The sequence below is a fragment of the Rattus norvegicus genome, chromosome 1 (genome assembly GCF_036323735.1).
Source record: "Rattus norvegicus strain BN/NHsdMcwi chromosome 1, GRCr8, whole genome shotgun sequence".
Classification (NCBI taxonomy): Eukaryota; Metazoa; Chordata; class Mammalia; order Rodentia; family Muridae; genus Rattus; species Rattus norvegicus.
The window spans coordinates 97,511,282-97,527,012 of NC_086019.1; the positions used below are offsets into that span (position 1 = coordinate 97,511,282).

At 46.7% G+C, this 15,731-nt stretch overlaps 1 protein-coding gene across 5 annotated transcripts in view; it reads right to left on the reverse strand.

Moving 5' to 3' along the window:
* The window catches only part of Dpy19l3 (dpy-19 like C-mannosyltransferase 3), a 67,027-nt gene that overhangs the window by 24,076 nt on the left and 27,220 nt on the right, over positions 1-15,731 (reverse strand). For all 5 annotated transcript variants that reach the window (NM_001135835.2, XM_006228888.5, XM_006228889.5 and 2 more), the window contains 6 exons: positions 14,496-14,617; positions 12,747-12,892; positions 10,381-10,504; positions 9,186-9,320; positions 4,826-4,957; positions 2,367-2,468 (listed from right to left, as the gene is read on the reverse strand). In NM_001135835.2, the coding sequence (NP_001129307.2) occupies positions 2,367-2,468; positions 4,826-4,957; positions 9,186-9,320; positions 10,381-10,504; positions 12,747-12,892; positions 14,496-14,617 (761 nt within the window). The remainder of the gene's footprint in view (positions 1-2,366; positions 2,469-4,825; positions 4,958-9,185; positions 9,321-10,380; positions 10,505-12,746; positions 12,893-14,495; positions 14,618-15,731) is intronic.

Genomic DNA, 15,731 nt, shown 5'->3' on the forward strand with positions numbered 1-15,731 from the left:
AACCCACATAATACAAACAGTGGGAGCTGGAGAGATGGGTGAGACCCTTTACCGGGTTCCTAGAACCCGAATAGGGTGACTCATAACTGCACAGAACTCTAACTTCAGAGGGTCTGGTGCCCTCTTCTGGCCTCCAGGGGCACAGCACTCAGATGCACAGACCCACCTAAGACACACAAAACAAGTGGGACACTGGGGAGATGGCTCAGCACTTAAGACCACTGTTTGCTCTTCCAAAGGACCCAAGTTTGACTCCCGCCACCTACGTGGTGGCAGATAGTGACCTGTAACTCGAGTTCAGGGATCAGATGCCTTTCCTGGAGCTCCAGACATACAGCGGTGCATAAACACACATGTGGTGCACCGACAAACATGCATACAAAATACCACATACATAAAACAAAAAAACAAAATCAAATAGGGCAGGGCTGGAGAGATGGCTCAGCGGTTAAGAGCACTGACTGCTCTTCCAGAGGTCCTGAGTTCAAATCCCAGCAACCACATGGTGGCTCACAACCATCTGTAATGGGATCGATGCCCTCTTCTGGTGTGTCTGAAGACAGCCACAGTGTACTTATATATAATAAATGAATAAATCTTTAAAAAAAAAAATCAAATAGGGCACAGAGGTCCAAGAGGCATACCCCTAAGGAAAGTCTGCCCTCAGAAAACAGAACAGAACAACAGTGGCAACAACAACAAAAAAACCCAACATTAAACAGAGCTATGCTCTAGATGACTTAAATAAAAATCTTAATAAAGTGGTAGGCAGAGCAGGCAGAGCGATTGACAATTCCAGGCCAGACTATTCTGCACAGTGACCAGGTTACTACCTAAGTTATTCTCTACCTCGCTATTTTTAATCCTCTTGGTAGGACTAGGACCCAGGGCTCGCTGCACACTGAATTCATAAACTACCCATGATAACATCTCAGTCTGGGGTTGGTCATTTTTAACTTAGCAAAAGTAAACTCACACCTCCTTTTGAACGACAACAAATGAGACTGCCCCTGTAAAACCTGTCCTGTGGGGCACAGAAATGCACACTTGTAATCCCAGCACAGGGGTAGCTGAGACAGTGGGTATGGGGTTCGAGGCCAGCTAGGTTGTACCTGTCTCAAAAATCTCCTCAACAAGATAAAGAGAAAATAATCATTTAAAGAATATTGTGGTGCTAATAGGCAATATTTCATGTTTTTAAAGTTGAGCCTTAACTCCTAAGAGTTCACAGTGGGGCACGCGCTATGCTGTCATGTTTTAGGAGAGGAAGAAATCTCTTTTTTTTTTTTTTTTTTGTTCTTTTTTTTCGGAGCTGGGGACCGAACGCAGGGCCTTGTGCTTCCTAGGTAAGCGCTCTACCACTGAGCTAAATCCCCAGCCGAGAGGAAGAAATCTCAACTGAGGAAAACGCCTCCATAAGACCAAAGCAAGCCTGGAGGGTTTCCTTTTCCTTTTTTCCTTTTTGGTTTCTTGAGACAGGGTTTCCCTGTGCTGCGCCTGATCGTCCTGGAACCTGATCTGAAGGTCTGAGACCAGGCTGGACTCGCTCTGAGAGCTCTGAGGCATGTGCCACCACCGCCTGCTGGGCGTGTTTTAAATTAGCAATTGATAATGGAGCGCCCAGCCCACTGTGGGTGGGGTCACCCTGGGCTGGTGGTCCTGGGTTCTGTAAGAAAGCAGGCTGAGCAAGCCAGGAAGAGCAACCCAGTAAGCATGGCCCTCCAAGGCCTCTGCACCAGCTCCTGCCTCCAGGTTCCCTGTTTAAGTTCCTGCCTTGGCTTCCCTCAGTGCACACTGACTAGGGATGTGTAAGTTAAATAAACCCTTTCCTCTCCAAGTTGCTTTTGGTCACAGAGTTTCACGACAGCAGCAGTAACCTTAACTAAGATGGATTCCGAGTGATTTGACTGAGGTGTCCTCCGTTGTCTCAGGCACTTGCACGCTTGGTCTTTAGTTAGTGGCACTGCTTAAGGAGGGTCCGAAGGCGTGGCCTTGACGCAGTGTTTAAGGCCTTAAGGCCTCACCCCACTCCCAGTTTGTAAGAGGTGAGCGCTCAGCTTGCTTGGCCCACCATTTTGGACTGTAACCCTCTGAACTTTTAGCCCAGATAAACTGTTCTCTAAGTGGCTTTGGCCATGGTGTTTGTCCCAGCGACAGAAAAGCAACTAACACAGGTATATCCTGAAAGGGAAGAGAGACATGAAGAGCTAAAACCAAGAGAGCTGAGTGTGGCCCTTGCTAGGTCCACGATTCTCAATACAGTACGCTTTATAAATGAGAATTAGTCTCCTTATTCAATGTTCAGAGCTTAACTGTAACACCATAAACACATTTCAGAATGGATTAAATCTCACCTATTAACTTACCTTAATAATGTTGTTGAGAAAAAGTGTCAAGCAGAAAACTAGAAGCAAATGCAACAATAGTTTCCAAATCCTAATCAGGAAGGTTCCAGTCTTCAGGTTCTTCTAGAAATCGAAAGAACTGTGTTAATTTTGAATTAGCATTTAGGTAAACTTCAACATTACTGTAAGGTCATAAACGTTTGAGATTGCTTGAAGATTTAAAATGTTGGCTCATGTAACACACAGGTAAATGTATATGGGGAAAAAAACCCTACTTCATGGAGTCTCTTTTCCTTTATTTTAATTATTTTACATGTGATCTGGAATGGGGGGTGTGGTGGGGGGATATTGGTGGTTGAAGGTCTAAGCAGGGATGGGGCTGAGAAAGGTATGGGGAGCTGATAAGACTAAGGGTGTTTGAAAAACCTTGTGGGAATCTACTACTTTGTAAGGTAACTAAATAAAGCAGGAGTCTCAACAGAGACCACCTGCATGGGTGAACAAGGCTGCCCTTAGAGGACATAGGTTATTCAATGGGAACCCTGGTCAACACATGGGATCTCCCTGTGAGTTACTAGACACGGAGGCCACACCCAGAAAGAGCACAAGCCCTTGGCTGTCCACTGTAACAGATGTTAAGGCCCTACTGGTGAAGACATCACACATGTGGATTGTAGAGACAGCAGACTGGTGCTGAGTGGGGAACCCCTCTCAGGGGTGCAGGATGGTGCTATGCAGGCTGCTGCAAGGAAAAAGCACCATGTCTTACCCTGCACTGACCCTGCACACTAAGATACTGGCCTGCCAGGCAAGGGGATCTCATTAGTGTGATGGCTGCATGGCTGGTATGAGACCAACGAACTGCTTTCTGTCTAGATGAGGTCTATTCACCAGGAGGGTAGTCATGACTGGTCCCATAAACTTAATAAAAAGCACGTTTTATTATCAAAAAGCTGGGGAGGTCATCAGTCCTGGGGAAATCCTCTGACTGCTGTTCTGTGGAATGGTCAGGCTATCTGATTGTCTTCCGAATGTTTACGTTTATATCTACACATCTGTGCCACTCTCAGGCTTGATCAAGCTTGCCTCTTTGCAGTGGTCAGTGGTTAATGCAGAGACTCATAACTGACCTAAGTGTTCAGAATTACTGACTCTAGGTGTTTAGCCTTAAATGTGAGTCCCAGAACACCCCCCCCCCCAAGGCTCAGGGAACACCAGGACAGAGTGGGTGGAAAGAATGCAACAGTGGGGGGGTGGGGCGAGTGAAGCTCTTCAATGCTGTACTCGTGAATTCACAGTGGGGATGGCAACCTTCACAAGAGCGGTACATCAGTCAGACGCAGGCCCAGTATGGACGAAGGAGCTGATGAGGCCCACCCCTGGCTGGGAAGCCATTGGCAGGTGATGGCTGAAGGGAGGCGGATGGTCATAACTCAGAGGATATGGCTCCCACTCGGCAACCCATGCTGCAGTGAATGGCCCTGACAGCCATTTGCATAAGGCTAATTGGATTCATCAGGTAATTTTATAAATACAAGTCAAGGTTGGAAGGGGGACATGTTGGGGGTGTCTTAGGAGAGACTGAAGGGTCAGGAGTGGAAGTCTATGTGATCAAAAATATATTACATATGTGTATGAAATTCTCAAAGAATTAAAAATATACATGAAAGGAGTTTATATGCTATTTTGATAGCTTACAAGGTGCCCCATACCCTTGTAAGTTTTTGTTTGGATTTTTCAAAATTCAAAAAGTTTATTTTAAATCACTTCAATAACACTAACAGGGCAGGTGAAGCCAGGAAAGGACGGTGCCATCACAAACAGCAGGGTCCAGACCTGAAAAGCTGGGACGGAGGCACTGGCACTACTGATTACATAAACAATCTTTTCTTCCTTGTACTGCAGCTTTACATCTATGACAGATAATAAGGTATTTCAGATAAGCAACCTTGGCTAATGCCTGAGCTAAGGTTTCAGTTGCATAAGAAGCCATCACTGCTGAAAGGGAAGAATGAGCTGAGACAGCTTGAAACAATGTTTCACTTCAAAAGTGGAAAGTGCACTTTAACAGGAGAGGGACTGTAACCCTGCTGGTGCTCTGTACTGGGAACTGGGACAGGTTTTCCTTTGAACTCCAAATGAAAATAAGGTCCAGTGAGCCACGTGATCCAAAACAGATTTTATAGGGCTGGAGAGATGGCTCAGCAGTTAGGACCATATACCATTCTTGCAGAAAAGCCCTTGGTTCCCAGTACCCACTTTAGGTAGCTCGCAACAGTGGGTAACTCCAGGTCCTGGGGATCGGGTGCCCTCTTCAGGTCTCCATGGGAACTCTACTCTGTGCACATTCCCAACACACACACACACACACACACACACACACACACACACACACACACACACACGGGGGTGGGGGAAGGAAAGAGAGGGCTAAAAATTAAAATGTTACAGTATCATTTATAAAAATTACAAAGTCCTACCTGAAGTTTTCTTACAATTAATACTGAGAGGTTAAAACTGATGAGCAGCGATCCGAGGATCATGGAGTTAAAAAACTGAAGCATGCAGACGAGGAGCAGGCAGCTTATCTGGATGCCGTACAGCCAGGTGGCCTGCAGGGAAGCGGACGGACGGAGATCTCATTAGGACCCGGGACAGTGCTGACACCTCAGGTTACAAGCAGAAAGCATACCTAGCTCCAAGAACCATCGTCTCTAAAAGGACGCTCCACTGTATAGAAAAAAGGTGTCTGTTTATGTGTTGCGCTTGTCTTCATGAGAGTGGGCATGCCATACTCCCGCCATGACGATAATGGAATGAACCTCTGAAACTACAAGCCAGCTCCAATTAAATGTCCTCTATAAGCGTTGCCTTGGTCCTGGTGTCTCTTCCCAGCAAAGAAACGTTATGACATCTTTTTAAAAAAATGAATTGATTGTTTTCAATTCCACTCATACAGAGCTGTGGAGCAGCAGTTCTGACGCTCCTGGCTGCAAGCTTTTAACCTCAGCGGAAAGCAGTCTGCTTCAAGCATGGAGAAGTGAGGCCTGCGGGCTCTGTCTTGCCTGTGTCACCAGGTGCTCAGGGACCAGGATGATACTGCACCTAACTGTACACAGACACGCATTAAACAACAGTAATTGATAGAACGGTGGGGTCAAGAGTCAAAACCCAACACTGTTACCAACAGAGGGAATGTGGGTTCCAACTGGAGCCTAACATTTCATACAAACTGCATACTCTACACACTATACAGTCTAATTTCCTCACACCAGTGACTATTCTGTAAAAACCTGACCTTTGAAACACTACTTAACTGTGAAGATCTGATTCTGAAATATACCTCCAAAGACATGTTTACCTTTTGAAGGCTGGTGGGGGGGCCTGAAAAATTTTTGGAGGAATTACATACCTGTATACAGTAAATATGATCATAGTTAGCCCATCTCTATCCTATGTCTCCCAATACGCTCCCTCTCAAATCCAGGTCTTTGTTTTGTTTTTGATAACCCCTTAAGTCTAGTGCTGCCCATATGTGCATGGGTGTGAGGCACCCATCAGAGTGTGGAAGACCTACCAGGGCCACGTCCTCAGTGCAGAATGATGCTCCCTCCCTCAGCAACTACCCACTGCCAGCAGCTACTAAGGAGGCCTTGATGCCAGGATTTCGGCTGCTTTGATCCCGTGTGGGTCTCGTGTAGGCAACCACAGCTGACAGAGGCTGAAGAGCTGAGTGTTTGGGAGATGGCCCAGCAGGGAAGGCAGCCCCCAGCAGTAGGCTGTCAGCAGCTATGCCCAGCTCTGGTTCTGATCTGCTTCCTGTCTGCTGACTCTAACAAGAGGCTGCCTCATGCTCTGGACACCACAGACAGGACCAACGCATCTCATCACTGTGCCTTTGCTAAGACAGACTGAAATCTCTCAGAAGCCACGGGACAAAATAAACATTATCTGTCCCAGCAGTGAGAGAAGTTACTAATACGACAATGTTCCTAATGTTACATCTCGTGGTCACATCTTCTTGGATTTTTAAGTTCAATTTATGAGGATGAGCTTGGTGCACGCACCCCAGCTCCTCCTTCCCGTCCAGCCCAGGCATTCCTGACTTGTCTCCCTCCCCCCATCCATGTCCTGTCCACTGAGTGCAATGCCTGCTGCTGCCTCATCGAGGGAACCAGAGCTGCCGAGTTCATGGGTGCAGTGCCCGGGCATGTCCTAAAGATGGCGTTTCCCAGCCCTCCAACCGTCCTCCTGCCACTCCTCCTAGGATGCTCTTGAACCTGGGAGACAGGGGTTGAGATGGATGTCCCACTTAGGGCTGAGCACAGTATCATATGTTCTTCTGACTATGAAGTTTCTTCGCCCACTGACCTTGGCAAGCACGCAGTTGGCCTCCTTGGATGCCGCCCTGGCAGGAGGGATGTCACCATAGCTAAGTGGGGGCTGAAGTCAGACTCCCCATGTGGTCTGTGGGAGAGGGTGAAAATTCCAGACTTTCTGACATTGCCCTGGCACTTGGCAGGCATGAGGACAGGGTGAGGACAGAAATCCAGGCGCTCCCATGATCCCCTGCTGGCAGGTGGGAGTGGAGCCCCATGTGTTTGTATGGTGTTGGCTGCTATAGGCTGTTAAGTTTTATCTTACTAAATTTTCTCTTTTCTGGTTCTCTGCTAGGAGAACATTGTTCTGGTGAGTTTCTATGTTGTTCTCCTGTTACTTCTGGTTTTTTGGTTTTTCTAGTGCTTACTCTTGGATCTGTGAAGGAAAAGGAAAACCCAGGAGACTCACGGCCACATTTGCTTCTGGTCTGGAAGTTTCTAGTTGTCTTAGGCTTTTACTGTGAGGAGACAACATGACAACAGCAAATCTTTTTTTTTTTTTTTTTTTTTGGTTCTTTTTTTCGGAGCTGGGGATTGAACCCAGGGCCTTGCGCTTCCTAGGCAAGCGCCCTACCACTGAGCTAAATCCCCAACCCCGACAACAGCAAATCTTATAAAGGAAAGCATTTAATTGGGGCTGGCTTATAGGTTCATTATCATCATGGTGGGAAGCATGGTGGCATTCGGGTGGACTTGGTGCTGGAGATGGAGTCAAACATCTGCATCGCAGGCAGCAGGAAGAGAAAGACACAGGGCCTGACTGAAGTTGAAATCTCAAAGCCCATCCCCAGTGACACACTTCCTCTAACAAGGCCATAGCTCCTGCTAGTGCCACTCCCTATGGGGTCCATTTTCATTCTAATGAGACAAGTCATTCCCTTTTTAAACTCTGCAGTCAGTCATTTGCTTTGTGTAAGTAGGACTGGAACAAGAAGTGTGTGCATTCAGCCTTGTCTGCGCTCAGGCTCTCAACTACTTATGTCTTGCGGCTGTGTGCACACGCGTGCAGGAGCCCAGGACGGCAGACGACTGCCCAACGCCCTGCAGCCAGAGCTACAGGCAGTTATGGGCTGCCAAGCGGGTGCTGAGAATCAAACCTGGGGTCCTCTGCAAGCCAGTGGGCATTCTGAAGTGCTGAGCCATCTCTCTAGCCGTTAACTCTCTTTTTAAAAGATTGAATTTAAAAAAATGTATGTAAGTATCTGTCTGTGAGCTATGTGCATGTGACTGAAACAAATACTGTCAAGGCAAATGGGCAGCACACACTAGGAGATAGAAATGGCTTTGTTTATACTGTTTCAACAGTCAACAAAAACACATTCTATGTATTGGGAGAATGTATAAAAATTTCATAAAATATTATAGAAGAAAACAATTGTTTGGCCAGGAATGGTGGCTCAACCCTGTAATCCCAGCACTTAGGAGGCTGAGGCCAGAGGACTGGTGGAGGCGCCAGGGTCAGCCGAGGTTATAGGGTAAGACCCTGTCTCAAGATGGCTTAGTGGCTAAGGTCATTTGGTGCGTCTTCAGAAGCTCCAGGTCTGGTTCTCAGCACCCACGTTGTCAGCACATAACCAGCCTAACTTTGACTGCAGGGGACTGGAGCCCTCTTCTGGCCTTTGCAGGTAACCAGGCACGTATTTGGTGCACATATTTACATGCTAGCATATGCAAAATTAAAATAAATCCTTTTTTAAAAAGTCAAAACACCTTTATAACAAAAATAGGTACTCCATATTAAGGCAACTTAAGAGCTACGGCTGCATTTTAAATTGTAAGCCACAGTTACAAATGGCAACTGACTGAGACACTGCCTCTCATGTAAATAGATGCACATGCAAATGATTTGTTTATTTATTTACATTATTTGCCTGCATGGGTTTAGGTGTGCCATATGTTAGTGCCCGTGGGGGTCAGAGAAGGGCACTGGATCTCCGGCAGCTGGACTTGCAGGTAACTCTATGAGCTGCTGTGCGTGTGAATCCAGGTCCTCTGCAGGAGCAGTAAGTGCTCTAAACCACTGAGTTATGGCTCCAGTGCCTAGAGGTGCTATTTAACTTTAAAAAATGTGGAGGGCCTGGAGAAATGGCTCAGCGGTTAAGAGAACGACCAACTCTTACAGAGGACCCAAGTTCAATTCCCAGCACCCACATGATAGCTAACAGCCATCTGTAACTACGGTTCCAGGGGATTCTCCGCCCTCTTCTGGCCTCCATGGGCACTGCGTGCACACATGTGGCATCCATACACGCAGGCAAAGCATCCTTACACATAAAGTAAGTGAATCAGTGTCAAAAACTGTGTTGAATTGTCAAACTGGGCTGCGCACAGTTCTTAGCATCTGGCAAGCACAGCCCAATGACACAGATCAACAGTGTCACCTTTGTCACCGGTCTGTACCGGTTTCCATCGCAGCCTATGATGGGAGTGCACCAAGGAGCAGAAGGCAGGCAGCGCTCACCTTCACGGCTGGCAGCATGTCCAAGGAGTCCAGGATGAACAGCACCAGCGCCTGCAGCAGCATCATGAACTGATTAAATTGCCATGTCAGGCTAAAGAGAAAAGTTGATACGAAGATGGCAAGAAGGGTCAGCCTCTGTGGGAACAAAAGAAAACGAACCTTTGAAGGATTCTCGTCTCCAGTCTTCAAACAACCTCTCAGTTAAGTTTTCTCCAGAGTCGCCGATATCCCCATAAACCAAATAAAAGCAGGGGAGGCAGAAACTGTTGTTTTGAAAGGCTTTGCATTTGTAACATGAGCTCCAAATATCCCGAAGTGATTTTCTCATATAAATATTCACATATGGCGAGTGCGTTCCACTCTGATCTGGAGGCCATAATACAGCAAACCACATCTCTAACGGATTAGAAATCCTCACAGTTTCACAGAACAATGTGGGCTTCCCGCAACTATTTGAGAGTAGGTTGTAAAGAGGACATTTTTAACTTGACATTTTCTTGGCAAAGGAGGAAAAAGTTCAGAGGAAGAGGGCTTAGCTTGGGGGTGAAGGGATGGCTCAGCTGTCAGGAGAGCTTGCTGTCCCTGCAGAGGGCACGAGTTCAGCTCCCGACACCCACACGGGATGCTCACAACGATTTCTAACTCTGGCTTGAGGAGACAGATGCCCTTCTTTGGCCTCCGCAGGCACCAGGTCCCAAGTAGCCACGTCCACAAACACAAGCAAGCACACAACATTTAAAAACAACAAACTTGGTCACGGGTTGAGAGCTGTCTGTGTGGACCACAACTTTTTGCTTCTCAGACAAAACCAGAAGATTACTGGAACTTGGGGCTGGCGAGTCAGCTCCGTGGGTGGAGACAGGAAGAACCCCAGTTCGTCCCTGGGTCTTACAGATGGCAGGATCAGAAACGACTCCCCTGAGTTTTCCTCTGACCTCTGCATGACCTCTGCTGAGGGACCCAACACACCTGGATACATACACATGGAAGGACACACAGACAACACACACGTACACTCTCATACACACTTCTAACCAACACCCATATACTTACACTCACACTGTCACACACTCACTTGTACACACAGACACACTCACTCATACACTCTCACACACATTCGCTCGCACACACGCTCTCACACAGACTTACACACTCGCACGCACACACAAGTAATTAAAACGTTCTAGAAACTTACTTCAGAAAGAGGCTGCAAGTTTGGTCTCAGGAAGTAGGTAATTGCTGCAATCTGAATTGCAAAAAAAGGCAGAGCCCAGTTCTCCCTCAGCGGGATGGTGAACTCAACTCTGGTCGTGTCGATTCTGTAGGGAGAGGACACAGACAGCCAACGTAACAGCCACAATCGCAACGATTTCCCCAAGGAATGCTAACCGGAGAGCTAGAGGGCATTTAGTTGAGGGACACGCAGATTCTAGCCACCGGCTCTCAAGAGAAACGTCAATGTCACTGTCACCATTGTCCTCATGACATGAAATTGGTACCAGTAGCATCGGACCTGCTCTTGTTCCTTATTAGCTAAGTGGTGGAACGCGGCCCATGTTAGTCATGGTACCGAGGCCCTGGAAGCCCACACCACCACCGCCAACCACCACCTCCTCCCCCTCCTCCTCCTTCTTCCTCCTCCTCCTCCTCTTGCTCCTCCTCCTCCTCCCCCTCCCCACTGTTCTCTAGATCCTGTAGGCAAAATTTTCTTTTAAAAATTTGTCTTAAATGTAAATGACTGTTATGCCAGCAGTGGCCAGGAGAGGGCACTGCATCTCCTAGAACTGGAGTTACAGGTGGTCATGATCTGTCAGGCTACTGAGAACCAAACCTAGGTCCTCTGCACGAGCAGCCAGCGTCAAGCCAGCCTCCAAGGCTCTCCCCTCCTTAGTGCTTCATGTCCGACACTGAGGCCTTTTCACATGAATTACCCGCCTGGAATGTAGTCCTCCCCCAGAAGGCAAGAGGAGGTAAGCTTTCCCCTCTGTATAATACAATCAGAACTGAGAAGCACACACGCACATGTTGGGTAACTGATAACAACCTCGAGAAAACGACAGTGCTGTTCAGAGTGTGAGGGCTCAGGCCACACCCTTCCGAGTCAATGTTCACACCTCTAAGGCAGAGGGTATAGTAGCTACCTTGTGGGGCTGTTGTCTTGTTTTGAGACAAGGTCTCTCTATGTAGCCCTGGCTGTCCTGGAACTCACTACGTAGACCAGGCTGGCCTAGAACTCAGAGATCTGCCTGTCTCTATTTTTGGCACACACACCACCACACGCAGCCCCATGTAGGGCTGTTTAGGACAGATTTTGAAAAGTGCTGAGCACATTATAAGCACTCACTGGACTTGTAATAAGAAATAACTCAGGGAGGGCCGGAGAGAGCCCTAGCTGTTCTTGCAGGGATCCAGCATTAGCTCACAGCACCAACATGCCAACTCACAACCCTTTCTAACTCTGCTTCCAGAGAACCCGATACCTTCTTCTGGCCTTCACAGGTACCAGGCACACACATGGTGCACACACATATGTAGGCAAACACTTAGATACATAAGACTAAAATGCCTTTAAAAAGATTTATTTCATGTATGTGGGTACACTGTAGCTGTCCTCAGACACCAGAAGAGGGCATCGGATCCCATTACAGATGGTTGTGAGCCACCATGTGGTTGCTGGGATTTGAACTCAGGACCTCTGGAAGAGCAGTCAGTGCTCTTAACAGCTGAGCCATCTCTCCAGCCGCCCATAAGAGTAAATTTAAAAGTATTTTTTATAAGGTTAAGAAAGAAACTCTATATTAGAACTTATGTTAAAGTTTTAAGGCCCTTAGTACACATAGCTGCTGATGCTGTAAGCTGGACAACAATTCAATAAACTTTTCATTAAGACCAGCGTCTCGCTGGAGAGATGGTCCAGAAGTTAAGAGCACTCACACAAACTCTCACATACACACTCATACATGCACTCACACACTCACACACACACATACACACACTCATACACACATACTCTCACATATACACACTCACATACATATTCTCACATACACTCACAAACACACTCAAACACTTTCACATACACACTCTCACATTTATATACACACACACACACACATTCATACACACACACATTCTCACAAACATACATACAACCACAAGCACACTCAGCACACATACTCTCACACACACTCTCACATCCACACACAGACACTCTCACACACTTATACACACACTTATATTCGCACGTATACTACCTACTCGTTCATACACCTCTCTACTGCTGAGGGAGTATGTAAACTGTATGGTTGAAGCAATACTGACCACAGAGCAAGCAGGTAACACCAGAGGGATTATAGCCGATAGATAGTGTACGCCTCTCAGATGAGAAAACTTCTGAATGAAGCTTTCTCCCTTGCTAAATAAGAAAAACACTCTCGACTCACGGAAAAAACTACGTTTTTACTCACTAACCACACTGTTCACAGCCATTTTTTGCATAAGAAAACAATTACTTCATCCTCACTTACAACTAGGAAAGAGGAGTAAACTGACCCAACTTACCTGTTGGTGACGTACCAGAGAGCTGCCAGCAGGCCTGACAGCCAGGTGCCACTAAGGAGCCAGCTGGTTATATAAAGGGCCGTGACATAGACTGCTTGGAGCCCAAAAAGAGTGTAGATATAAAAATAAACAGGCTCTAGATATTTCTGTAAAAGACAACAATAAAAACTGTTCATTAAGCTGGGGACATGACTCAGTGGTAGCGTATGTGCCCAGTATCTTAGCTCCTGTTCTCTCGCTGTGAAGACACATTGTGACCAATAGAAGAAAGAGTTTACCAGGGCCTCAGTCTCAGAGGGTGCGCTCATGACCATCATGGCGGGAGCACAGGAGGCAGACTAGAGCTGGACCTGTGAGCTTACACCCTGATCTACAAACAGGAGGCAGAGATAACTGGGAATGGTGTTGGCTTTTGAAACCTCAAAGTCTGTCCCCATCAACACAGACCTACTCCAAAAAGGCCACACCTCCTAACCCTTCCCAAACAGTTCCACCAAAGGGGGATCAAGCATTCAAGCATATGAGCCTAGAGCAGCTATGTTCACTTAAACACCACACCCGACCCATGCCAGGCCCTTGGTTCATTCCCCAAACTATGAACGTTTATCACAGATGTGCCAACCCTCCTTACCGGCATTTAAAGAATATATCCACAGAGAGGCCTAAGGAGCTGGCTCACACAGAGGGGTCTAGAGAAGAGTCAGCTCACACAGGGAGGCCTAGAGAAGAGTCAGCTCACACAGAGGGGCCTAGGGAGCTAGCTCAAGTGCACATGGAACACTTGCCTAGCAAGGCCCTGGGTTTGGTCCCCAGCTCCAAAGGAAAAAAAAAAAGAAAGTGCACATGGATCTTGCAGGGGACCTTAGTTCAGTTCCCAGCACCCATGTTTGGCAGCTCACAGCTGCTTGTAACTCCAGTTCCCGGAGACTCTATACTCACAGGCATGCGCGCGCGCACACACACACACACACACACACACACACACACACACACACACACACAATCCAAATGAGAAGAAACCCTCATAAAGCACGCCTGTATGAAGGTAATGGTGGGCTTGTGGCTGCCACAGCAGTAGGCCATTGCCACTTTCCACCTATGAGCAAGCAGCCCTCTTTCTTCAAAGTAGACGCCAGGAGGCCTCTAGACAAAGCAAGGTCTAACCTTTTCTAACTCTGCCTCATTAATGTTGGAAGTGTTGACAGCTTTGGCAGTTCTGACATCTGACAGTTTCATGCATATTATCTAAATCATAAAGACAAGTCATAGAGCTGGGAGGTAGGGACGCATGCCTTTAATCCCAGCACTCGGGAAGCAGAGGCAGGAGGATCTCTATGAATTGGAGGTCAGTCTGGTCTACAGAGTGAGTTCCAGGACAGCCAGGGCTACACAGAGAGACCCTGTCTTGAAAAATGAAAACAGGAATAAACAAACAAAGTAAGTCATAGAAACAGGTTCCTCATAGAGGAAAGGTTGCACATTTTCAAAAACTATTTCTCAAGCTTCTAGACTACATGCATAAGTATGACATAGGCCAGGAAGCTCTACTTGTAAAAATAAAATAACAGCATCTTATAGGATTAAAGACAATAACAACAAACAAACAAAGCAAAGCAAATTCAGTGCAAACAGCAATGACTCTCTACCGCGGAGCTGAAGCCAGGAGACCTGGAGTGAAATGTTCACTCTGAGTGGCAGTGAGGACCTCTATCGGATCCTATAAACTCAAGGACAGAGAACACCACATACCTGTATGGGGAGAACTCTGTATAAAACACTGAGGAAAACTTCTTGGTAAATATTCATTCTTTGAAGGAGGTTGATCGTCCTCATGGATTCGGTTTTATTGTCATAGATTAAGCCATGGAAACCTAGGGATATGGGAAAACAACCCAAGAGTGAAAGTTTACAACTGCACTTCTCCATTCACCCAACATGACTCACAGATGCTAGCATTATGCTGAGAGTGTGGTCAGAACAGCTCGGAGAAAACTACAGAGCCAGCCAACGTGAAAGGTACAACACAGGCACACTTACGACCTTCTGAGTAGAACCACAACGGGCAGCCAGCCCCCTGTGTCACACATGTGCTAGCATAAAATCAACAGGAAACAATCAGAGCGGACACAAAGGTCTACAGAATGGAGAAAATCTTTGCCAGCTACACCTCAGACAGGTGATTAATATCTAGGCTATATTAAAAAAAAAAGCAAAAACTGAACACCATAAAAATAAGACTGCTAACCAGTAAAAGAGCCAATGAACTGTGGAACGATTTTCAAAAGAAAGGACAGAAATGGCTGGTAGATATTTTAAAAAGTGTTAACCATCATCAGCCATCAGGGAAACACAAACTGAACCGACTTAAGATCCCATAGCATGCTGGTCAGAATGGCCGTCATCAAGAAAGCAAATGATAGGGCTGGAGAGATGGCTCAGTGGTTAAGAGCACCCGACTACTCTTCCAGAGGTCCTGAGTTCAATTCCCAGCAACTACATGGTGGCTCACAACCATCTGTAAAGAGATCCGATGCCCTCTTTTGGTGTATCTGAAGACAGCTACAGTGTACATATATATATAATAAATGAATAAATCTTTAAAAAAAATAGGGGCTGGGGATTTAGCTCAGTGGTAGAGCGCTTACCTAGGAAGCGCAAGGCCCTGGGTTCGGTCCCCAGCTCCGAAAAAAAGAACCAAAAAAAAAAATAATAATAATAAAAAAATAAAAAAAATAGCAAATGACAACGGGGACGGTCTGAAGACAGAGGGACCGAACTGTCACCAGCTGCTGGTGGGAGTGTAAACTGGGACGGGAGCTGTAGAAACCAGTACGGAGGCTTCTCAAACATTAGAAACGACCATTAAACATTAGAACACACCCCCCCATCTCCTGAGAAGCTATTGGTAGTAATGTTTGCTGAGGCAGGGGATTGATTTTCTTCAATGATATAACCACTGCTAAGTTGCTCAGGTGTTGGTTAATG